The 24037-nt window shown below is 50.5% G+C and overlaps 2 protein-coding genes across 8 annotated transcripts in view; one reads left to right on the top strand and one right to left on the bottom strand.

The window, feature by feature from the left end:
• Window positions 1-13517, top strand: part of Arhgap17 (Rho GTPase activating protein 17) — a 76999-nt gene extending 63482 nt beyond the window's left edge. For 3 of the 6 annotated variants that reach the window (XM_090357862.1, XM_090357865.1, XM_090357867.1), the window contains 4 exons: window positions 2431-2664; window positions 4600-4769; window positions 5774-6262; window positions 12655-13517. In XM_090357862.1, coding sequence (XP_090213988.1) covers window positions 2431-2664; window positions 4600-4769; window positions 5774-6262; window positions 12655-12782 — 1021 coding nt within the window. In that variant the 3' untranslated portion in view covers window positions 12783-13517. Of the gene's footprint in view, window positions 1-2430; window positions 2665-4599; window positions 4770-5773; window positions 6263-6960; window positions 7016-9033; window positions 9083-12654 lie in introns of those variants that run through there. The other 3 variants (XM_090357863.1, XM_090357864.1, XM_090357866.1) reach the window with 3 other exon arrangements.
• A 2271-nt stretch (window positions 13518-15788) lies between these two features.
• Window positions 15789-24037, bottom strand: part of Slc5a11 (solute carrier family 5 member 11) — a 33640-nt gene continuing 25391 nt past the window's right edge. For both annotated transcript variants that reach the window (XM_090357702.1, XM_090357703.1), the window contains 7 exons: window positions 22927-23062; window positions 21225-21332; window positions 20600-20750; window positions 19219-19387; window positions 18551-18766; window positions 17367-17523; window positions 15789-16040 (listed from right to left, as the gene is read on the bottom strand). In XM_090357702.1, the coding sequence (XP_090213828.1) occupies window positions 15835-16040; window positions 17367-17523; window positions 18551-18766; window positions 19219-19387; window positions 20600-20750; window positions 21225-21332; window positions 22927-23062 (1143 nt within the window). In that variant the 3' untranslated portion in view covers window positions 15789-15834. The remainder of the gene's footprint in view (window positions 16041-17366; window positions 17524-18550; window positions 18767-19218; window positions 19388-20599; window positions 20751-21224; window positions 21333-22926; window positions 23063-24037) is intronic.

Genomic DNA, 24037 nt, shown 5'->3' with positions numbered 1-24037 from the left:
GTCATCACAGACACGCACACACACGGCAAATTCACCTCACCATACCCTGCTGGACTTCTGTCCAGGACTATGTCCGCACACCTCACATCTTGGTGGGGGTGTGACATGTTGCTTAAAGACACATGACTTTACTGTCTTGGCCTCAAAATGAAAGGCACCCACCGAATTATCTCATGTTCAGCTGGAGATACCTCTTCAGTGGAGGAGGAAAACAAAGGCCCAGATGAACTTCCTGTCTCTCCTGTTCTCTGTGGGCAGTTGGTGAGATTTGGCTTTTGCCTTTGGGTGCCGCCTGTCCGTGTGTGTGTGTGTGTGTGTGTGTGTGTGTGTGTGTGTGTGTGTGTGTGTGTGTGTGTGTGTGTGGTGAAATGCCACTGTAGCTTCCTGGCACACACACACATGCACTATTGTTACTACAGATGCTCTACAGCCAGTTTGCTTTAATAATCTGAGTGAGGGATGCAGGGGGCTCATTTTGATAGGGTAGAATGCAAAGGAAAACACTTTTACTGTTCTGTCACTCCAAAATACACATTTCTTCTGTACAACTGTCACATAGCTGAGCTCTCAGTAAAGATTAATTTCAAGCTAGGTGCTAGTGGCTCACACTTGTAATCCTAGCTACTTAAGAAGCTGAGATTTGGGCCGGGAGTTTGGCCTAGTGATTAAAGTGCTTGCCTAGCATGCACGAAGGCCCGGGTTCGATTCCTCGGTACCACATACATAGAAAAAAGCCGGAAGTGGTGCTGAGGCTCAAGTGGTAGAGCTCTAACCTTGAGAAAGTCCAAGGACAATGCTTAGGCCCTGAGCTCAAGCCCAGGACTGGCAAAAAAAAAAGCTGAGATTTGAAGAGCATGGTTTAAAGCCAGCCTGGGCAGAAAGTCTGTGAGCCTCTCACCTCCAATTAGGAAAAACAAAGTGGTGCTGTGGCTCAAGTGGTAGAGCACTACCCTTGACCAAAGTAGCTCAGAGACAGTGACCAGGCCCAGAGTTCAAGCCATGACCAATATGAGAGTAAGAAAGAGACAGACAGAAAGGAAATTTCTGTCAGGCTGGGTGCTGGCAGCTCAAGCCTTGGGCTCCTCATTGCTCAGGAAGGTGAGATAAGCTGTAGCCTGGGGCAGGATAGTCTGTGAAACTCTTGTGTCCAGTTAATCACCAAGAAGCTGGAAGTGGAGGTATGATTCAGGTGGTAGAGTGCCAGCCTTGAGTAAAACAGCTGACAGTCAGTGCCCAGGCCCTGAATTCAAGCTCCAGGACTGGCGCACACACACACACACACACACATCAACTTCATATATTTTAAGCTATACACACACACACACACACACACGCACGCACACACAAATAAATCAATTTCATATATTTTAAGCTATAATATTTGGTGTCATATGCCAGGCACCAGTGGCTCATGGCTGTAATCCTAGCTACTCAGGAGGCTGAGCTCTGAGGACTTTGGTTATAAGCCAGCCCGAACACCAAGGTCCCTGAGACTCTTTCTTTTTTTCTTTTGTGCCAGTCCCTGGGTTTGAACTCAGGGTCTAAACACTATCCTTGGACTTTCTCAAGGCTAGAGCTCTACCACTTAAGCCATAACACCATTTCTGGCTTTTTCTGTGTATACAGTACCAAGGAATTGAACCCAGGTCATGCATGCTAGGCAAGCACTCTACCACTAGGCCAAACTCCCAGCTTCCCTGAACTCTTATCTTCAGTTAACCATCAGAAAACTGACAGTGGTGCTATGACTCAAAGTGGTAGAGCACTAGCCTTGAGCCGAAGAACTCAGGAACAACATACAGAGTTTAAGCCCCATGACTGACCAAAAAAAAAAAAATTGTTAAAGTCTAGCGAGGATGTGGGGGTCATGATTCTCAGTCACCTGCCCTCAGTTACTGCCATCCGAGCCAGTAAACACCAGCTTAGACAGCCACACATCTTTTCCATAATGTTTTCTGTTCACACAACATGGGTTGCAGTGAAGTGAGTCTTTTATTCTATCTCCAGGCAGCCATTTCCCCAGCTTAGGCCTTCCTCAGAGCTTCCTTGCCGTCCACGCCCATCTGGATTTGTAGATCCAGATCAGGTGGGGCCTCTATACCTGTGGTCAGCCCCTTGGCCTCAGCTTTCACCAATTTCCCAAGCACAGACACGAGGTGGGCAGGAAGGGGCAGGGAAATAGGCTCAGCGCTGTGCTGCCCCTCGAGATGCAGCTTGCCGTGTTTGCTTTCAGTGGCTCACCCCACACCGATCAAGGAGCTGGATCAGCTCAGTTTCAAAGCCAACATGGATGCTTGCTTTGTCGGGTCTCGGGACTAACCATTATGTGATGGTCAACTGCATGCTGGGCGATGTTAACTCATGAGGACGATGGGCTTCTGTCTCTGTGGTCGGCTTGCGTGGTGTTGACTGTCTCTTCTCTCTGTGTAGCTTTGGTGTGAAGCTTATGGACTTCCAGGCTCACCGGCGCAGTGGCACTCTAAATAGAAAGCACATTTCTCCCGCTTTCCAGCCGCCACTCCCACCCATGGATGGCAGCGCCTGGGCTCCCTCGGGCCAAGAGCCCTCTACCCAGAGCTCTAGGGCTGATGGCAGCTCAGGGTGTGGGACGGTCCCCTCCACTGCGGGCACACTGGAACAGAGCCCAAGCCCGGGTGACAGCAGGTAAGGAGCTCACTTCGGCTGGCAGTGGAGGCTGGACAGCCCAAGTGTCTCACAGGCGATGGCCTTTGGGCATGGCCCTTGCCTCAAGGAACCATTTTGGAGGATGACCCAGGTCCGTGTGCATTCATCCCCTCTGGTGGGCACCAGGCAGAAAAATGGATCACAAATGTCTGGCTTCCTTTTCCTGTTATCACAAGGAAGCAGCATTTGTTTGCATTCCTTGCGATACTGCTTTGGTGCTGGAAAGTGGAGATTTAAAGTGGTGACTAACTTCAGGGTTATCTGTTTACTGATTGGTAGCCACCATTGTTCACATGTCACATGCCTGTCCTCATGCAGTGTGCTAATTAAGAATCGCCTAAATGGATGTAGCAAGCCAGTTTCGCTGTAGTTCTTCCTTCCCCCCTCCCCCCCAGTGTATCACTCACTCGCCCACTGGCTTGTCAGCCATACAGGTTCTCTGAAGAATAATAGCATTCTAGGCACCTAAGCCCCTGCCCTCGGGCCTGTAGGGGAACTGACACATGAGTACAAGGTAGGAAAGTAAGCTGACATTTTCTTCCCAAGCTGTTGGGAGGGGCCTATGCAATACAGCATCATGAAGAGAAGATGTCTTTGAACTTGAGCTTTTTATGTAATTTGTGTTCTACATACTGATTTGGGCGACACTTCTGAGGATGTTTCTCCTGTCTCAGAATTGACAGGTGCTATATGAGACAAGCCCAGTTCTTACCATCACTTGCTGTCTTTCCTTACTGTCCTCAAAGCCCTAAACAATCATAGCTGAAGTGAAATGCAAGCCATAAATGAGAATGGTCCAGTTTCCATCCACAAGGGGTTTATCCCTGCACTGTGATGACTGTGCTTTGGGAAAACTGTCGATCTCGACTTCTATCCAAGGTGCTCAGAGGCTGGAAACTTGATTCAGCCATCACAGCTGAACTCCTAAGTGCTCTGAACTTTTTTGGGGTTTTGTTTTGTTTTTTTAACTCATATCCTCTAGGTAATTCTGTTAAGAGAAGTTAGGATTCCACACTTAGGCTCTGTGCTGGCTATATGCAGGCTTATCAGTAACTGCTGCTCTATATCTGTGTTTGTTTTGGTTTAAATGTTTCTTGTTAGAAAAAAAAAACATAGCATAGTATGCTTCTTCAAATTCTGTGTACATTTCAGTGACGCCTTTCACGCTGTAATGGCCCAGACCATGTGCCTTCCAAAGTATGTACATTCCAAAGTCCCTTTATTTTTTAATATCATCCAGTAAGTACAAGCAGAGCAGAACTTGTGATGTATTGTGAGTCACTTTGAAATGGCCTTTCACTTGACATTTGAGTGCCAGAGTAGTTGAAAGTTAGGAATTAAGGGGGAAAAAATATATATCTATAACAGTAAATCAAAAGAATATAGTTTTTAAGTAAGTGATAACCATATGGGCTCAATGTGAACTTTTTCAGATTTAAGAAGCACCTAAATGGATGTAGCAGCCCTTGCCTCATTGAGACGAAAGCTGCCCACAGAATCTTACATATGCACTCGGCACCCCATCCCCAGAGTTCCTGTGTCCACACATTTCAAACACCCCCTGATGAAGAACTATTTTTTTCTTAAATCCTGTCTGCACTGAACATGCACTCGACATCTTTGTCCTTGTCTCTAATCCCCAAACCCTGCAGCGTAGCACGGTTTCTACATTGTACCTGCTAGTGTACATCACCTAGAGATGACCACACGTCTGCAGGAGGCTGGGCTCAGGTCACATGCAAAACACCACACCAGTTTCTGTTGGGCTTGGATCACCCTGGGGTGTTGGTATCTGTGCAGGGTCCCAGGACCACCCCACCCCTGGTGTTTGGAGAGGTGATTGTAATCTTAAGGAATGTTTAGTTTTTTTAGTTGAGATCGTGTGACCTCTAACTTGGTTTCTACTCCCCTTAGCCCTCCAAAACCAAAAGACTCCGTGTCTGCAGCTGTCCCTGCACCTGGCAGGAACAGCGGTCAGATAACAGCAGGCCCGAGCCAGGCCCAGGCGAGTGGTAGCTCCCATCAGCTGGCAGTGGGCCCACCGCACAGCGCCGCTGGCCCCAGCCCTCACACCCTGCGCCGGGGTAAGTACCCGGAGGCCGTGCTCTCCTGGGGTTAGTGGCTTCAGTCCTGACACTTCCATGTCTGCTGTAAAACAGCAAGCAGGAAGATCTGCCCTTAAAGAGAAGGGAAAAAAGCATGGAATTTAAAAAAGAACAGTGGCAGACACACACATTTGTCTATACAAATGCCAGACAGACATATTTGTCCTTTAAGGCCACAGAGCTCAAACCCGGGGTGTTGTCTTTTCAGAATTGCTTCTGGTTTCCCAAGAAACCACTGTGGCCTCTCTACCACTCAGATCTTGTAGGTCTGGGAGCCCCGGGACCCTTCAAGTCAGGGTCAGGGCTTTCAGTCCACCCCGCAGCCCAAGGCACTGCTGGCAAACACAGAGAAATGGAGGCATCTCTGCGTGATAGTGCCTGGGTCTCCCCCCCCCACCCCTGCCTCCCCTCCTGTCCCAGCCTCCCCTGAGCCTCGGGACCCCCCACCCCCTCCTGACACGCTTCCCTCACAGCACTCTGCTCCTGTGTCCTGCCTGCACCAAACTCGCTCCTTCCTTAGCGCTCGCACCTCTTGTTCTCCTTCCAGAACATAGGGTCTGTCTTCAGGCGCTGCTGCTTACTTAGCTCCATAAAACCCCGGTCTCCACCGTCTCTCCCGGTTCTCCAGCATGTCACTGGCCCTTTTGGAGCGACAGGGTCCGGGTTGGCCTCAGACTTAAGGCCCTCCCGCCTCGGCGTTGGGGGTGTGGGGGGTGCAGGTGCGTCCAGGCTGCACCCAGCACCCAGCACCATTATCATCGCCCAGAACCATACCCGAGTCCATGAGACATTCACATCTTGCCAGCCGCCTCCTCGAGGAGGGCGGGGAGGGGTGGGCGGAGCTGAGCCCCACCCACCCGGCCTGGGGCTCGGCTTTCTCTGGGGTTTTCCCACCCGTGGGGGGGGGCCCGGGGGGGCCCAACCCCACCCCTGCCCGCGGGCTCGGGTGGCCTAGCTGACCTGTGCCCCCCCCATTCGTGCAGCCGTGAAGAAACCCGCTCCAGCGCCCCCCAAGCCCGGAAACCCGCCGCCCAGCCACCCCGGAGCCCCTCCGACGCCCAGCCTCTCCCCGAAGCCGGGCCCGCGCAGCCCCTCGCCGCCCGCGGCCCCGGCCCCGGCCCCCGCTCCGGCCCCGCAGCAGCCGCAGCTGGCAGCGCCCACCCCGCGGCGCCCCTCCAGCGGCCCCGGCCCCATCCAGGCGCCCAGCCACCCGCCGCCGCAGCCCCCGACGCCGGCCACCGCCGCCGCGCCCGGCAGGGCCGAGCCCGGGCTGGAGCCCACGCCGCCGCAGACCCCCACGCCCCCCAACACGCCGCCCCTCGGGAAGGCGCACCCCGAGGCCCAGCCGCACGCCGGGACCCTCCCGAGACCCCGGCCCGTGCCCCGGCCGCGGAACCGGCCCAGCGTGCCCCCGCCGCCGCAGCCCCCCGGGGGCGCGCACGGGGACCCCGCCAAAGTCGTCACCATCACCGGTGAGTGCCCGGCCGCGCGCCTCCCCTACGTACAGGGTAAGGGGCTCGCGTCCCCCCTCGCTGTGGGAGGCCAGGGTCAGGCCTGGAGAGCCGGGATCAGCCGGGAGGCTGAGATCTGAGCTCCAGTTCCCTGCCAAGGCGGCCCTGTGGCTCAGGTGGTAGAGCGCCAGCCTTGAGCGCAGAAGCTCCGGGCCCAGACCCTGCGTTCAAGCCCTAGGACTAGCAAAAGAGACGAAGAAGAAGAAAAAAAAAGAACATAGACAATCCTCGGAGGACGTGGACCTGTCGCTCTGGCCACTGGGCGGGCAGGGCTGCTGGCCGCAGGTGCTCCTCAGCCTGGGGTGCCGGGTCCCGTGAATGGTGTATTTCAGGGGCTATCTCACGGAAATGGGCTTCCCTCCCTAGAGATGGATGGACGTTCTGGCGGGGGTTAAAGTGGTCAGCCCAGACCCACCCCAACTCCTTGGCACCTGCTGGCGGTCTCAGCCACCGCAGCCACCACACACCCCAGACCCCGCTGCCTTCCCAAGTGGCTTCCCAGCTGGCACCCCAAGAGTGGTATGGGTGAACCATTGACCGATAATCCCCCCCACCCATGCGGGCTACATCCCATAAACGACTTTTCTTATGATACCAGGGCGTTTGATTTGAAAACCAGGAAACCAAACTGTTCTGTTTGCTTGTTTGTTTCCCCATAGATGTCCTACCTAGCACCCCCACAGGTGGGGAAGGTTTCCAGGACTAAGGTCTAAGGTCTGTAAACCCCCAGACACCACTCCCCTTTCCCCCAAGCAGCTTGACCAGCTCCAAATGCTACCGCTTAGCTGCAACCCCTGTGTGTGCTTCTGATTCTGTCCCAAGGTGGCCTTGCCCAAGGCCAGGCCAGTCACAAGCCGTCTTTTGTCTGATCCCAAAGGTAAATGTCAGAGCCAGGAGAACCAGGTTCAGACTCTAAGATGCTAGGACCATTTCAGTTTTTCAGTGAGACTTGCACAAGTGATCTGCCCTCCTCAGTCCCACAAAAGATGACCCAGTGCAGAAAAGTGTGTCTTTAGTGTGTTGAGCTTTAATTTTTCATTTTCGAACCTTCAGTGCAAGTTAACCGCAGGGAGTTTCTTAATGGGTATCGGAAATTCTCAGGAAATGTCCCCGCCCCAATCCTCTCCCACCCCCTGCTGTCATCCTGTCCTGAATTCTAGTGTGATTAGTGTTGATGTTCTTAAAACACAATATGAGAGTTTTTTGTTTTTGCTTGAACTCAGGGCTTAGGCACTGTGCCTGAGCTGCTTCTTCAAGGCTAGCATTTGAACACCACTTCCAACCTTTTCTGATTATGTCGTACTGAGTAATTGCACCCAGGGCTTTATTCACCTTAGGCAATCACTCTACCACTAAGCTACCTTCCCAGCCCTATAGGAGCTTTTTAAAAGGCATTCTAAGCCTCTTATCTCAAATTAATCACCAAAAACATAGAAGTAGAGTTGTGGCTCAAGTGGTAGAGTGCCAGCCTTGAAGAAAAAAGCTGAAGGCCATCTCCTATGTCCTGAGTTCAAGTCCCAGAGTCAACACACACACACACACACACACACACACACACACACACACAGGCACGCACTTGGAGACTCCTCTAGTTCTGCCTTCTCCCGGCACAGGGCCAGCAAAATCCTCTCATTCTGCATATGGCTGCTTCATGGGAGCTATGAGCCTTTTGCAGACCAAGTCACAAGAGCATTCACAGCTCAGACTTTGTGTTGACAGCAGGAGAAAACATGGAGAGGCCCAGACCTGTCTCTTCCTCCCTGCTTGGTTGGGCCTAAGCCTTTCAACACTTCAGTGATATGGCACACAAAGCTTAAAAACTAGATCTTAACTTCTACCTACATGGAAGACTCTAGCCAGCACTGTGTCAGTTCCAGAATACTGTCATGATCTGGAGTGTGCTTATGCCAGAAGGTTATTTGTTTGATCTGCAACCGTAGTAAATACATGAATTTTTACTGTTAAAACATGTTTTCCCCCTAAGGTATTAGCTAATTATTGAAAAGCTAATCTGTTCTATGAATTCTCTAACACAAGAAATTCCTGAATCACCTCAGTACCTGTCTATTACAGAACTAACCTGCAAAGCCTTACTCTCCTGCACCTCTGTGGGAAGTTCACCCAAAGCGAGCATTTAGAACTCACAGATCCACTGGTGTTGATCCTGCTGCTGTTAACCATTAGCCATGCAGTTTCCAGAAGAAAAGGGAAATCATTTCCTTAGACAAGGGAAGCCCCTTATTATGACATCCCGTTTCACCTGGAAGACTAGACAGGTGAATTCCTGAAAACAGCTATTCCCTACAAGCATTTAATCTCGAAGAGTTGAATCGAGCCAGCCACCCCATGGTGTACGTCGCAATCCTAGCTACTCAGAAAGCTGAGTTCTGAGGATTGTGGTTCAAAGCCAGCCCAGGAAGGAAAGTCAGAAAGTGGCTCGAGTGAGTGATAGAGTACCAGCCTTGAGTGAAAACACTGACCATGCCTAGAACCCAAGTTCAAGCTCCAGTTCTGGCGAAAGAAAGAAAATAAGAAAGAAAGGGTGGTATCAAGGCTTGTTGGAATTGAGGTATAACAGGCTTGGTAGCCATCTCCACCTGAAGCAGCACCGCTGAGCCTGAGGGAGGCACCATTTTGGAAAGCAGCAGTGGAAGAGTTCATGCCCTGCTGTTTTCAGTGTACAGATTGCAGCAAAGAATATTCTAATGGAAATGTTTTATTAAATAATTTAGATGTATGACCTGCCATATTCGGTAAGAACTGAGATTGGAATATTTAATGGTAAGGAAAAGGCACCTGATTGGCCAAAGCATTTCAGCTACTTCATGATCATCCTTGTGCACTAATGCCTGTCACTAACCTGCCCGCCCCCCCCCCCCCACCGGCCTGCTTGCATCCCGACTAATAGTGCATGCACTAAAGACTGGCTTGGCCCACATTCACTCACCTGTGCTCAGTACTCCGTGTGGTTGGTCACAGGGGGCCTCGGCGCTTCTGTCCAGTGGGCTCACATTAGAACATCAGCTCTCCAAGGTGACAGGCGTGGCACAACCTGCTAGGCCTAGAAAACATGGTGTCTAGCCACACCTGTGGATGGACTGGTGGAGATGGCATTGTCAGTGCCAGCTGCAGTTCATGGTAGATCAGTGGTCTAACACGTGGTATTGATTGGTTTGTTTGTTTATTTTTGTCGGTTGTGTGGCTTGAACTCTGGGCCTGGGCGCTGTCCCTGAGCCTCTTTTGTGCTCACGGCTAGCATTCTACCCCGGGAGCCACAGCGCCACTTCTGGTTTTTGAGTGGTTAACTTGGAGGTGAGAATCTCATGAGGACTTTTCTGCCCAGGCTGGCTTTTTAAGCCTTGATCCTCAGATCTCAGCCTCCTGAGTAGCTAAGATGACAGGCGTGAGCCACCGCGCCTGGCTAGGAGAAGCTTCTTACCTCCGTGAGAAGACTCACGCTCAGGCCTGTGGCCGCCATCCACTGCGTGGTTGATAGACCACACGCCTCCCCACGTACGTTTGCTGTCTCTCAAGTGCTCTTGGTATCAGACTCTCTTTGTGTTAGGGAGGTATCTTTTTATTTTTGTGAATGTAAGGAGGTACATGATGATAATTATTTGGCCCAAACAAGTTTTAATCCTGAAATCTATTTATTTTGGTGCCCATCCTGTGGCGTGAACTCGGGGCTTGGGGGGGGGGGGGTCCCTGAGCTTTTTTTTTTTTTTTTTTTTTTTTGCTCAAGGCTAGTACTCTCCCACTTGACCCACAGCTCCACTTTGGGGGAGTTTTGGTGGTTCAGTGGAGACCAGAGTTGGACAGACTTTTGCTCAGGGTGGCTCTGAACCACAGTCCTCAGATCTCAGCCTCCTGAGTTGCTCTGATTACAGGTATTGAGCCACTAATACCTGGTTCTGAACTTGAATATTTTTATTTCACATCCCAATTCCTTTCCATGTGAAAATACAGTTTCTCTAACCATTTCTTCTCAGTGACTGCATAATATTCCATCGGCTAGCTGCACTATTACTTGTACTTGAATATTTAAGTGGTTTCCCCTATTTGCAGTTTATTCTTGTGTCAAGTCAAACCTCTAGCCACACTTGAATAGAATTTCTCCTTTAACAAAAGTAATGAAAAGTCTCGTGGAAGCTAGAACAATGCTCAGCTTGGAAACAGCACTGGTGAGGATAAACTCAGCCCTGAGTTTGCAGAGGTGGAGGGCGAGCCAGGGAAGGGCTTGTTCTTTCTGCAGTTCCCCCCAAAGCCCTTCATTTTAAGGGTGCTCACATGGCACATCTGTTGCTGGTTATTCTTCACCTTGGCCGGCTCATACCTGAAATCTTAGCTACTCAGGAGGCTGGGATCTGAGGATCACAGTTCAAAGCCAGCCCAGGCTCATATCTTCAATTTACCAGTAAAAGGCTAGAAGTAGGCACTTAGTTTTGAGTAAAAGTGGCTCAGGGAAAGTTCCCAGGCCCTGAGTTCAAGCCCCAGGAGTGGCGTGTGCGTGCACGCACACACACATGAGGAGAAGCAAAAGAATTCTAGGTGCTCCTCTCCAGTAGCCTCTTCCTTATTGTCACAACAGGACTCCGGCCCTTCTGCCCTCAGAGAGCGGGAATGATGTTTCCATCAGGGCCTCCCCCACCCCCCAGGACTTATAGTCAGTTTGGAGCACTAAGAGCCAGTGTCACCTAGGTTGGCTTTGTCACTCCACTCCCCCTTTCTACTGTGGAGCTGGGCAGTTGTCCTGTGGCCGTGGGTGCCGTGATTGATGGATGGCACAGGTGAATGCTTAACAGGTCTCTGGCATTGGCTGACCTGACACAGGTTAGACCCTGGATATAGAGTTGTGTTCACGGATGGAAAATTTCTGGGTAGTGCAGAATGACGATGGGAAGAGCCAGCATGTCCACTGGAAGGGGGGCAGAGGCCGATAGCGCTCACCTGCATGTGGACGCAGACACCAGCAGTGGCATGCATGGGCGTGCACGCGCACGCACACGTGCGCACACACACACACACACACCAGTGGCTTGCATGGTCCTGGTTGCCTGCATGCCCTGCCAGGCCACAGGAGCTCCCTGGTGTCTTGTAAACTTTGAGATCTGAAAAAAAGAGAAACAAAACAAGACATTGACTGCAGGCACTGCATGTTCTGTGGGACTGAGCCAGTGGGAAAGGGCTGAACTCATAGTTTTCTTATTCCAGTGTTGCCTTTGAGTCAGGCCACGTCTGTGCCTGGGCCCTAAGAAGGGAGGAGTGGAAAGACAGTTACCCCAGATGTCTAGCCAGCCACAGAGCTTACCAAGCACTGGCTAAGCATCCAGTCATGGCTCCAGGCACTTGGGGAGTCGGAGGGGTTTGCTGAGATCAAGGCAGTTGTGCCCTGCCCCTGCTCACTTTCCTTCTGCTGAAGCAAACTATGCACTCAGGCCACCTTGGACTGCACTGAGAGCTGGTGTGTCCAGCCCCACTGGGGCAGACATGCCATCTCTCAAGCAGGGACAGGAGGAGGTATTGCAAGGAGAGGGACACCAGGAAGAAAACACGTCTCCCAGCTCAGCCCGTGGGGCTAGGACACTGGGCCAGGGGCAGGGAAGCCATGGAGCAGCAAGCTATCTGGAAGTACACCAGAATATGCTGCTGTCCCTGCCTGGGTGAGATGTTGGGGTGGGGGTGGGTGCCGAGGTAGCCTCAAAGTCAGATACCCACCCCAGTGTGGAAGAGAGTTAGGGAGCCTTTCTGACTCCTGCCATGACCAGCTCTGACAGGCAGAGTAACACAACAGCATGCCTGGCAGCCATTTCCCATGTCTCCTGTGACTGGCCTCACCCTGACTTCCTAAACTGCGTGGCTAAGCGGAACAAATGAGCTCAGGACCATCAGTGTTTGTGGATGACTCGGTGGCCCGCTGAGGTTTCATCACTCGCCCCCTCGTCCCTGCTCATGGGTGTCTAGGTGACAACATTCTGGTTGTCACCAAGTGGGGATGCATCTGGCCTCTGGGTTCAAAGGTCAGGGACTCCACCCTGCTGTGCACAGGAGGGACACACACACACACACACACACACACACACACACACACACACACACGGGGGGGGGGGGGACTGGGAAGAGGCTGATCCTAGGTGTTGCCATGAGAACACTAGAGTCCCCGGTGAGAGCCAAATTGGCTTTCATCACCCAGCAAGCAAAACTTCCCCCCCCACCCCCTGCCCAGGCATGTCTCCCAGGGCTGTGTGTCTGTCGTGGGGAGGCCTGTGGGCTGGACTGCCCGAGCCCCCAAGACTCGCCCTCACTGACCCTCTGTCTCTAATGTTTGTGTGTTCATTTTTGTTTGTTTCCTGCAGACACCAATTCTAAGGTTTCTGAACCGCTTCGGAACACCTATCCCGAGCCGCCTTCGGAGTTAGCGAGGGAGGTGCCCGGCCATATCCTGCTAGAGATAGAAAACGACACCGAAAGCACAGCCTTGTGAGAGCCGCCACCGTGGGCCTCCGCCCCCCGCCCCGGGGGAACCCATCATCTTTGAGACCAAACAGTGAAAAAGCTTTTCAGTGCAGGAAGAAGGCCGCAGACGACGCAGGACTGGGCCCTCTGCACGGCCCCAGGAGAGCACCGAGGCTGACACTTGAAGCTGCATGACCTGTACTGTTGTCTTGAAGAAGTTGGCTTGCTTTCCCCCAGGACAGAAATCATGCCAAAAAGAAACAAAAACAGAAGATATACACACATACAAATCCAAACCATACATACCAAAAGCAGAGCTCAGTAGTGCCTGGAAGTACATAGAAAGCTTTTTTGTTGTTGTCCACTCAGGGCCCTCACTGACTATTTAATAAAACATGGGTTCTGCAAGCTGCTGACCTCCCACTGCTCGGACTTCCATGCTCATGTATCGTGAGGAGCTTCCTCTCTTCGGATTTGCTGCCCAATCATCTTTTGTATTAAGTATGGTCTGTCTCCCCAACTACACACACACACCGGACAACCGTGAGCACTGAGGGTGACGGCTGGCTCTGTCACCCCACAATGCTCAAGAGGTCTCGTGCCTTGGAGGAAACGCCAGAATGTAGACAGAAATGTACTATGCTTTTTAAAAAACAAAACAAACAAAAAAACAGTAATGTAATTGCTACTTGATAAGGACCGAATGTTATTCTTGGTTTCATGTTTCATTTGAATTAAATATATTCTGTGGTTTATATGAAAACCTGACATTTCTTGGGGGCAAACGAAGTGTGTGTAGGTGTACCGTCACTTAAACCAACTAGAATTGGGATGGGGCAGCTTAATCACTGTAGGGGTTTAAGAGAATAAGAGAAAAATAATGAACTGCTGTGTTCTTACCAGTCTGGATGACCCCACCCCTCACTTTTCCCTGGCCTAAGGGGACATGGATTCAGGGAAGCAGATTTAGTGACTAGTCCACAGGGCTAGTGCACACATCTGGCTGGCACCTCCACAGAAAATCCTTTCACCGGTGATAGAGTGTATCCCCCTGAGACTCTCATCTCCAATAAACCACCAGGAAACTGGAAGTGGCACTGTGGCTCAAAGCAGTAAGAGCACTAGCCTTGATCTGAAGAGCTCAGGGACGGCACCCAGGCCCAGAGTTCAAGTCCCACCCCCCCCTAAAAAAAAAAAAAGCCAGCCTGGGCTCCTGCCCATGAGACTCTTATCTCCAGTGAACCAGCAAAAAGCTGCAAGTATGGCTGTGGCTTATGTGGAGTGCTAGCCTTGGGTAAAATAGCTAAGGGAAAGCAGCCAGGTTCTGGATCCAAACTCCAAAATTAATGTTGTTCTTTTTTTAGAAAAAAAAAAGTCTTTGAACAAAGGCAAGCACGGAGCTAATACAATAACTTTTGGTCCTGTGTGAGTGCATCACCTAGAAACGCAAAAGATGAGGAAATGGCTGAGTCCGTGTGGGCCCAGTGGCTCCTTGCTCCACCCACCCATTGCTTTGTCCATTAATGCCAGGGAGGTGTCTGCCCCTAAACTTCCCCTAAGATGCCCTTGCTATCATCTGTGCACGTGGCACAGATTCCCAGCTCTGTCCGAGAAGCTTTGCTGAGGTGACCACTTTCTTGGCCAATCAAGCAACAAAACAGAACTTTCTAAACCAGAATTTCAGAAATACACACTACTCCCTGATTTTTTTTTTCTTTTTTGGAATCAGTCTTGGAGCTTGAACTCTGGGCATAAGTCCTGTCCCTGAACTCTTTTGCTCAAGGCTAGCGCTCTACCACTTGAGTCACAAGGCCACTTCCTGTTTTCTGGTGGTGAATTGAAAATAAGAGTCTCATGGACTTTCGTACTGGGGCTAGATTTGAACAGCCATCCTCAGATCTCAGCCTCCCTGATTTTTGTTGTTGTTGTTGGCAATACTGGGGATTGAACTCATCCTTGAGTCAGTTATGCAGGTAGGTAGGTAGGCAGGTACTCTACCATTTGAGCCACACCTTTATGTTCTTTTTTTTTCCCAGTCCTGGGCTAGGGCTCAGGGCCTAAGCACTGTCCTTGGGTTTTCTCAAGGCTAAAGCTCTACCACTTGAACCATAGCACCACTTCTGGCTTTTTTATTCTGTGCATGTGGTACTGAGGAATCAAACCCGGGTCTTCAGGCATGCTAGGCAATCACTCTACCACTAGGCCAAACTCTCAGCTCATTTTGCCTTGGTTATTTACCTTTTTTTTTTTTTTTTTTTGTATGTATGTGGTACCGAGGAATCGAACCCGGGTCTTCATGCATGCTAGGCAAGCACTTTAACCACTAGGCCAAACTCCCGGTCCCTACCTTTTTTTTTTTTTAAAGTCGGTCCTAGGACTTGAACTCAGGGCCTGGGTGCTGTCCCTGAGCTTTTCCATGCAAGGCTAGTGCTCTACCACTTTGAACTAAAGCTCTACTTCCAGTTTTCTGGTGGTTCATTGGAGATAAGAATCTCACAAGTTTTCTTCCTGGACTGGCTTTGAACTGTGATCCTCAGACCCCTGAATAGCTAGGCTTAAAGGGATGAGCCACTATCACATGCTTCCTTGGTTGTTTTCAAAGGAAGGTCTCACTTTATTCCTGAGTTAGTCTGGCTATGACTCCACTTGGCCTTTCCCTCAGGGGCTAGGCTGGCAGGTGTGTGCTACCTTAGCCAAACACTGGTTGAGATGGAATTGAACACATGTTTTAATCCCTGAGCTGACTTCTAATTGTGATCCTTCAATGTCTGCCTTCCAGGTAGTCAGGATTACCAACTTGAGCCACTGTACCCAGCCCTGACTGTTGGCATGATTACCTCCTAGACATTTATATATGGATCTACTTCCAAGAAATCAGAGCGAAGTATTTCAGTGAGATAGCTTCTGGGATCAGCTGATTGTTTTGAGAGGAAAACAGTAAAACTGTCCTGTTGAAAATGGCCTATCCAACACCCTTGAGACCCTCATAGTAAACAAACAAAAAGCTTTTATTATTATTATTCCACTAAAAAAAAATGGACAACAAAGTGAGGGCTGGGATAACTGGTTTCACCTTTGCATTAAGCAAAGTAGCCCCAGAGGAAAATGGCGCAGCTAATGCAGATGATGCAGTTTACATCCAGAAGGGCTTTCACAATGGGATTCTCCTCCAAGGAAACAATTACAGCCTCCATTCTGGTCGGGGCCTCCTCTCGACCTTTATCCTCCATACCACACAAGCATAAGATGGCCTTCACCATTTTGGACTGCTTATGGATTCCATCACCTACAGAGAAACCAAGAAAGATCAGTGGAGTTGTGTGTCCTCCCAGAGAAAGGGCAAGAAGCAGATGTGTTCTTGCTCCAGGGTGAGTGCTCTTCCAGAAGACAGCATCCACTCTCTGGGTCCATAGATACAACCAAACAGTGGTTCATGCCTATAATCCTGGCTCTTCGGCAGCTGAAAGCTAAGGATCATGGCTCTAAGCTAGCCCAGATAAGAAAGTTCATGAGACACTTGATCTCCAATTAACCAGGAAAAAGAAAAAGAAGTAGAGCTGTGACCTCAGTGGTAGTGCACCAGCCTTGAATGAAAAGGCTAAAGATCAGATTATTCTGGTCCTGGCTGCAGTTCCCAATACCAGCATGAAAAAGCATGAGAGAGGGAGGGAGAGAAAGAGAAGGAAAGAAAGAAAAGGAAGGAAGGAAAGAAAAGGAAGGAAAGGAGGAAAAAAAGAAGGAAGGGAGGGAGGGAGGAAAATATATTCAGGGGAAAATATTGGGTATGCACTGAACATGCAGATAATTTTTTTTCCACTATTCCCTAAACAATAATACTATCAAGAGCCAGGCGCTGGTGGCTCAAGCCTGTAATCCTAGCTATTCAGGAGGCTGAGATCTGAGGATCGTGGTTTAAAGCCAGCCCAGGCACTAAAATCCATGAGCCTCTTATCTCCAATGACTCACCAGAAAACCAGAAGAGGTACTGTGGCTCAAAAGTGGTAGAGCCCTAGCCTTGAGTTGAAGAGCTCAGGGATAGCGCCCAGGCTCTGAGTTCAAGCCCCAAGACCAATTAAAAAAAAAAAAACACCAATAACAAAAACAAAAAGCCCATAAAAAAAAAGTCTATGAGACTCTGATCTCCATTCAACAACAAAAAGCCAGCAGTGGAAGTATGGCTCAAGTCATAGAGTACCGGCTTTAAATGGAAAAGCTAAGGGGGCCGGGAGTTTTGCCTAGTGGTTAAAGTGCTTGCCTAGCATGCACGAAGACCCGGGTTCGATTCCTCGGTACCACATACATAGAAAAAAGCCGGAAGTGGTGCTGAGGCTCAAGTGGTAGAGCTCTAGCCTTGAGAAAGTCCAAGGACAGTGCTCAGGCCCTGAGCTCAAGCCCAGGACTGGCAAAAAAAAAAAAAAATGGAAAAGCTAAGGGACAGTGCCCAGGTCCTGAGTTCAAGCCCCAAAACTACAAAACCAAACAACAAACCTAGTGGCTGCAGAGTGAGAGAGAAGGCCCAGTCAGGAAGCCAGATTGGGCAGTGAAAAAAACAATTCCCTTCAAACATAAGCCCTTGCTGCTCCTATTGTCACCAAGGCCAGAGACAACTCACCACTGTGGGCTTTAGATGAATTGTCTTGAGCCATTTCCAACTGGAAGCTGGTGTCGGTGGCCTCTGGGATTCCGTTGTGAGACAGGGTGGCTGCTGGCTGTACTTGTTCTTTCTGGACTATTGGATCATGACGACTAAACCAGGTCAAACGACTGACCTGAGAAACAAGAGACTCACTGTGAGGTACAGGTGTGGGGAGGGAGGGGAACCAGGCCCCAACCCCCTGCCCAGCCATTGGCTCAACCCTCATGGTGGAGCTGCCCTTCCACTCCTCCCTCTGTCCTCTTCCCTCGAGCACAAAATAAAATGGACATTCGTCTAAGCCACCCACCCCCTTCTTTCCCTCATTCCTTCAGCCCTCATTCTCAGGCTGGGACCCCCTGTGGTAGCACGGGATGCAAGGATCAGCCCTTCCAGGGAGCCATTTGTCTGGATTCAAGGACAGAAGTGGGGTGTTTGAATGAGCATATGTCTGAAGCTGCTTCCATCAACAAGAACCAGGAATTGTTCTGGAAATCCCAGGAGAGCAATGTTTGTGTTTAGCCAGGTGTTGGTGGCTCTTGCCTGTAATCCTAGCTACTTATGAGGTTGAGATCTGAGGATTGTGGTTCAAAGCCAGTCCAGGCAGGAAAGTCCATGAGACTTATCTCCAATTAGCTACCAGAAAATAGGAAGTAGTATTGTTGCTTAAAGTGTAGAGCACTAGCTTTGAGCAAAAGAAAGAGCTGGGGAGGAGAGGGGGCAGCATCCAAATCCTGACTTCAGGCCCCACGACTGACAAAATTAATGCTTCTGCCAGGAGCAGAACCTAGTGGTAGAGTGCTTGCCTCGCATGCAGGAAGACTTGGGTTCGATTCCTCAGTACCACATAAACAAAAAAACCAGAAGTGGTGCTGTGGTTCTCTAGCCTTGAGAAAGCCCAAGGACAGTGCTCAGGCCCTGAGTTCAAGCCCAGGACTAGAGAGAGAGAGAGAGAGAAAGAAAGAAAGGTCTGCCCTCTATTTCTAGAAGCCTTTTGACTCCACACCGGGGCCTGACACTCGAAGCAGACCTATGAGCTGGAATCTGATGCCCTCTTCTGAATTCTGAACCTCCCCATCCCCTGAAGCCCCCACTTTGGCTTTACGGCTTTTAGAAAGCACAGTTCATTCTGCTTAAACCAATCTCAACAGATGAAGCTATACCATCTCCTTGGAAGGCGGGTCAGTGAGCCAGCTCACAGCACACACAGTAACCAGGGTGGTGGACGAGAGGATCATGGAGAAGTAGAGGTAGTGGACATCCTTCACCACGGCAGGGCGCTCATCTGGCTGATCACACCGAGGTTGCACGTAGATAAAGTCTAGGACCAGTCGGACCAGCCCTAGAAACAGGCCCAGGATCAGGCCAGAGAAAGCGCCCTGGAAGCCAGGGAGAAGCCACCTTAGAGACAAGGACAGGAGACTCCAGAAACCCCCAGGAGTTGTCTCGAGAGCTTGTCTTTACTATTATTAATTTTTATATTATTTTTATATTATTTAAGTACGAAGGGGTTAACAATCAATATGTCAGTTTATAAGTACCATGACCTTATCTTTCTGTTGTCAGTCACTGCTGGCTCACGCCTGTAATCCTAGCTACTAAGGAGGCTGAGATCTGAGGATCTAAGTTTGAAGCCAGCTCAGGTAGGAAAGTCCCCGAGACCAGCAAAAAGCCAGAAATGGAGGTGTGATGCAAGTGGGAGAGCGTCTTCCCATCCAGAGCTCTTCCTGGCCAACCACACCCTATAATCCATCCCACCTGCAGATTTCTCTCCATAGCCCTCCCCACTCAGCTCTGGAGGACAGTGATTGGTTCTTGCTTACAAGGCTACCTTTTCATTGGTCCTCTTCCAGAAGCATGCCAAGATGAAGACCACAGCCACAGGCGGCTGCAGGTAGGAGCTGATAGACTGGATGTAGATGAAGAGTTGACCTCCCTGGCTGGCCTGGACCACAGGAATCCAGAGGATAGAGACCAGCACCAACACTAACACAAACACCCTGTGTAGGATGGAGAATCCCGATTAGTTCTCTCCTCCTTGAGATTCCCACTTCTCTCCCTCTTTTCATCAAGTTATTCATTATATACCATAAAATTCATCCAGTAGAGCCGTGAGTGTGGCCTAGTGGTAGAGTGCTTGCCTAGCATGCAGAAGCCCTGGGTTCGATTCCTTGGTACCACAAACACAGAAAAAGCCAGAAATGGTACTGTGGCTCAAGTGGTAGAGTGTTAGCTTTGAGAGAGCTCAAGGATAATGCCCAGGCCCTGAGTTCAAGCCCCATGGCTGACCACACACCAAAAAAAGCTATTTGGGAGGTAGAAATAGAAGCATCACTTGGTTGAGTCTAACCCAGGCCTACCCCTCTCCCGGGAATGAGCCACTGGTGCCTGCCTAAAAAAATTGTTCTTGATCTAAGACTGAATCACTGCCTGGATTCCTCTTCTTGGATGATGGAGCCCTACGTTGCTTATCTGCATGTATGTTGCATGACGTATACATGCTACTCATTTGACTCCTCCCACTAGGCATCTAGATTGCAGAAACCTTGGTGTAGACACTTGTCTTCTAAGCCAGCATGAGTTCCCTCAGTTCCCAACCTATACTGAACCCTCTTCTGAATCTCTAGGTCTCCTGAATCCCCAAGAAAACAGTCATTAGAGCTTTAATTCTCTGTTGAGCCTTCCTCCTCCTCCTCCTCCTCCTCCTCCTCCTCCTCCTCCTCCTCCTTCTCCTCCTCCTCCTCCTCCTCCAGTTATATCTTCTCACTACTCAGTCCCAATACCTGGCACACTGTAGGTGCTCAGCACACATCTTTTAAGCTGGGCACAGGTGGCTCACACCTGTAATCCTAACTACTCAGGAGGCTGAGATCTGAGGATCGTGGTTCAAAGCCAACCCCAGGCCGAAAAGTCTGTGAGACTCTTATCTTCAATCAATTGCCAGAAAACCAGAAGTAGAGCAGTGGCTAATTGTGGTAGAGCACTAGCCTTGGGTCAAAGAACTCAGGGACAGAGTCCAGGCTCTGAGTTCAAGCCCCATGGCTGACCACAAAAAAAAACAATGCTCTTGAATTCTCATCCATGGAGTCCTGAGATTCTTCATCTCTTTCCCCAGGGATGGCTGAGCCAGTCCAGCTATGCCACCAGCTGGACTTGGCCTCCATGGGGGCTTCCTGGGTATCAACACCCAGCCCAGTCCCCAAAGTCCTTACCTTCCCACAATCATCAGCTCCCTCTCAGATGCCTGAGGCCGGAAGTGCGTCCAGATATCCATGGTGAAGATGGTGCTGGAACTGTTAAAGATGGAGGTGAGGGAGGACATGAGAGCCGCCACCATCACAGCCATCATGAGCCCACGGAGTCCTGGGGAGGGGCAGAAGGGAGGTCTATGGGCCTCGGGCTTCCTGGGGACAGCTTCTGCATTCACTCAGGATCCTGTGGCCCACAGCCAAAGCCAGCTTCAAAGAGACAGAGCCACAGAGTGGGTGATAGGCTGGATCCCCAATAGCCAGGGCCTGAGCTCTGTGTGTGTGTGTGTGTGTGTGTGTGTGTGTGTGTGTGTGTGTGTGTGTGTGTGTGTGGTCTTTGACTTTTTCTGCTCAAAGATTGGTGCTCTACCACTTGAGTCACACCTCTCCGTCCAGCTTTTTAATGTTGAATTGCAGATTACAGACTCATGAATGTTTCTGCCTGGGTTGGCTTTGAATCTCCATCCTGATGTCGGCCTCCTGAGTAGCTTGGTTCTCCCATCTTGTCTGCAGCTTGGCTCAGAGTTCCATCCCAGGTCCTCCTGTCTGGGTGGCCCAGGGGGTTCCGTGTAGGGTGCAAGGACATTACCTGTGGGCAGCAGCTCCAGCACAAGCTTGGGGTATGCGATGTCAGAGCAGCCAGAGGGGTTGCTACAGATGCTCTGGCAGACATCTGGGTTTGCGCATGCCACTTCATCTGCAGAGGAGACAGGCTCAGCATGAAGCCAGCTTGGAGGCCTGGCTGCCACATTCCCCACCTAGGACATGGGTCTCCCCAAAGCCAGCCCAGGCACCAAAGTCTATGAGACTCATCTCCAATTAACCACTAGAAAAGCAGAAGTGGTGCTGTGGCTCAAGGGGTAGAGCAGCAGCCTTGGGCTGAGAAGCTCAGGGACAGCGTCTAGGCCCAAAGTTCAAGCCCCATGTCCAACAAAATAAATAAATAAATAATAGTAATGGTTGTATCGGTCAGTGCATGACCGAGGTTCCTTATAAAATAAAGAAGGGGAGGCATGGTGGCGCATTTCTGATACTGAACTACCTGAGAAACACAAGTAGAACTGCATTCCAGGCTGGCCAGGCATAAAGCTCAAGCCCACCTCAAAAATACCCAATGGTAAAAGGTGGGAAGGCTGGACACTAGCGGTATTCACGCCTGTCATCCTAGCTACTCAGGAGGCTGAGATCTGAGGATCAAGGTTCAAAACCAGTCCAAGCAGGAAAGTGCATCAGGGTATCGAAGTTCCTAAATGGCAAACCTCACCCACCTGTGGTTTCTCCTAGCTTGTCTGCCCCCTTCCCCAGAGGCAGGGCCAGTGGTCGTCATCTGACCTGGAGAAGTCCATTTCCTGAGTTCAGGACCAGGGACAGCACCACCACATGCCTTCCCTTCCCTGCCCCGCATCCCCCCCATAACTCCTGGGTCCCAGAATCTCACACACACACACACACACACACACACACACACACACACACACACACACACACACACACACACACCAGAAGCAAAGGTACTAAACCGGTTGATATACCCTAGTGTTTGCTTTAAAAATGCTCCACCTCTCCTCTGCTGAGGATCAGGCTTCAAAAGCAGCGCAAGCAGGAAAGTCCACGAGACTCTCACCTCTAATTGACCATAAGAAAACTGGAAGTTGGGCCTGGAGTTTGGCCTAGTGGTTAAAGTGCTTGCCTAGCATGCACGAAGACCTGGGTTCAATTCCACAGTACCACATACATAGAAAAAAGCTGGAATTGGTGCTGAGGCTCAAGTGGTAGAGCTCTAGCCTTGAGATATCCAAGGACAGTGCTCAAGCCCTGAGCCCAAGCCCAGGACTGGCAAAAAAAAAAAAAAAAAAGAAAACTGGAAGTGCATTACTAGCCTTGAGCACAAAGAGGCTCAGGGACAGGGCCCAGATCCTGAGTTCAAACCCCAGCAAAACAAAGAGTAGGGGAGGGGTTCCCCTGGGCCCAAGTTACCAAGTCAGAGTGCCAACACAGAGGCATGAGAGCATGATTTTGTGGCTCCCATATCTTGTGGTATGAGACATTATAAAATTGAGAACACACCCCCCAGTTAGCATCCACTAAGCTTTGGCTAAGACGTGTGCATGGAACCATGTTGGGGAATAATCTTGGAGTCTGTAGATGCCCGGATGGAAACTTTTGTGCCCATCCTGAAGGTGGCAGGACTCTGGTGTCCTCTCCTCTGGGCAGGCAGATGTGTGCTTCACACATCTGCTTCACAGAGTCTGAGGCTTGCAGATGACCCCTTTATCCACTGGCCTGCTCACCTGGAAAGAGGACCCTGCTGACCATACCGGGAAACACCATTATGAAAAGGGGAAGGATCTTCAGGTACGCAGCCATCAAGGAGCCTCCTTTGGCGTGGGACAGATTCTTGGCTGCCAGAGACCTCTGAACAATCACCTGAAACACAGTGAGGGGCTGGGATCCAGCTGGGCTCGGCTCTTGGTTTGCCTGTCTTCTCTTGGAGGCATTATCTTCCCCCGCCCCCTTCTCAAATTGCTTGTGCCAGTATTGGGGCTTGAACTCAGACCCTGTGTCTTGCTTGGCTTTTTCATTCAAAGCTAACACTCTACCACTTGAGCCACAGCACCACTTCTGTCTGTCTCTGTGTCTGTCTGTCTGTCTCTGTCTGTCTCTCCCTCCCTCTCCCCCCTCTCTGTCTCTCTCTGTCTCTCTCTGTGTCTCTGTCTGTCTGTCTGTCTGTCTGTCTGTCTGTCTGTCTCTCTCTCTCTCTCTCTCTCTCTCTCTCTCTCTCTCTCTCTCTCTCTCTCTCTCTGTCTCTCTCTCTCCCTCCCTCTCTCTCTCTGCCTCACTGGTTAATTGGAGATAAGTGTCTCTGGATTTTCCTGCCCAGGCTGGCTTGGAACTACAATCTTCAGAGCTCAGCCCCCTAAGTAGCTAGGATTACAGGAGTGAGACACCAGTACCTTCCTGAAGTGTCTTCAATTCTCAGTCCCTGTGTTCTAAATGGGACAGCTGTGACTTTCATGCTGTCTCCTCTCTTCTTCTTTTTCCTAGGTGAAACCTAGCTAGCTGGAATTACCCACCCACTGTGTCTATCTCTCTGGGTACCCAGGAAGAGAAGTCTAGTCAAAGCAATCAGTAGCACTTATTTCTTGAAGAAGGCAAAAGAAGCCAGGTGCCAGTGTAATCCTAGCTACTCAGAAGGCTGAGATCTGAGGATTGAGGTCCGAAGCCAGCCCAGCCAGGAAAACCTATGAGATTCTTATCTCAAACGAACCACTAGAAAATAAAAAACAGAAAATGGTGCTGTGGCTCAAGTGGTAGAGCACTAGGCTTGAGCAAAAGAAGCTCAGGGACCATGATCAGGCCCTGAGTTCAAGCCTCTAGGACTGGCACACACACACACACACA

This window comes from Megascapheus bottae, chromosome 25, assembly GCF_031878675.1.
Source record: "Megascapheus bottae isolate mThoBot1 chromosome 25, mThoBot2.hap1, whole genome shotgun sequence".
In the NCBI taxonomy this organism is placed as follows: domain Eukaryota; kingdom Metazoa; phylum Chordata; class Mammalia; order Rodentia; family Geomyidae; genus Megascapheus; species Megascapheus bottae.
The sequence above is the reverse complement of the archived record's forward strand: the minus strand, read 5'-3'. Positions and strand labels throughout refer to the sequence as shown.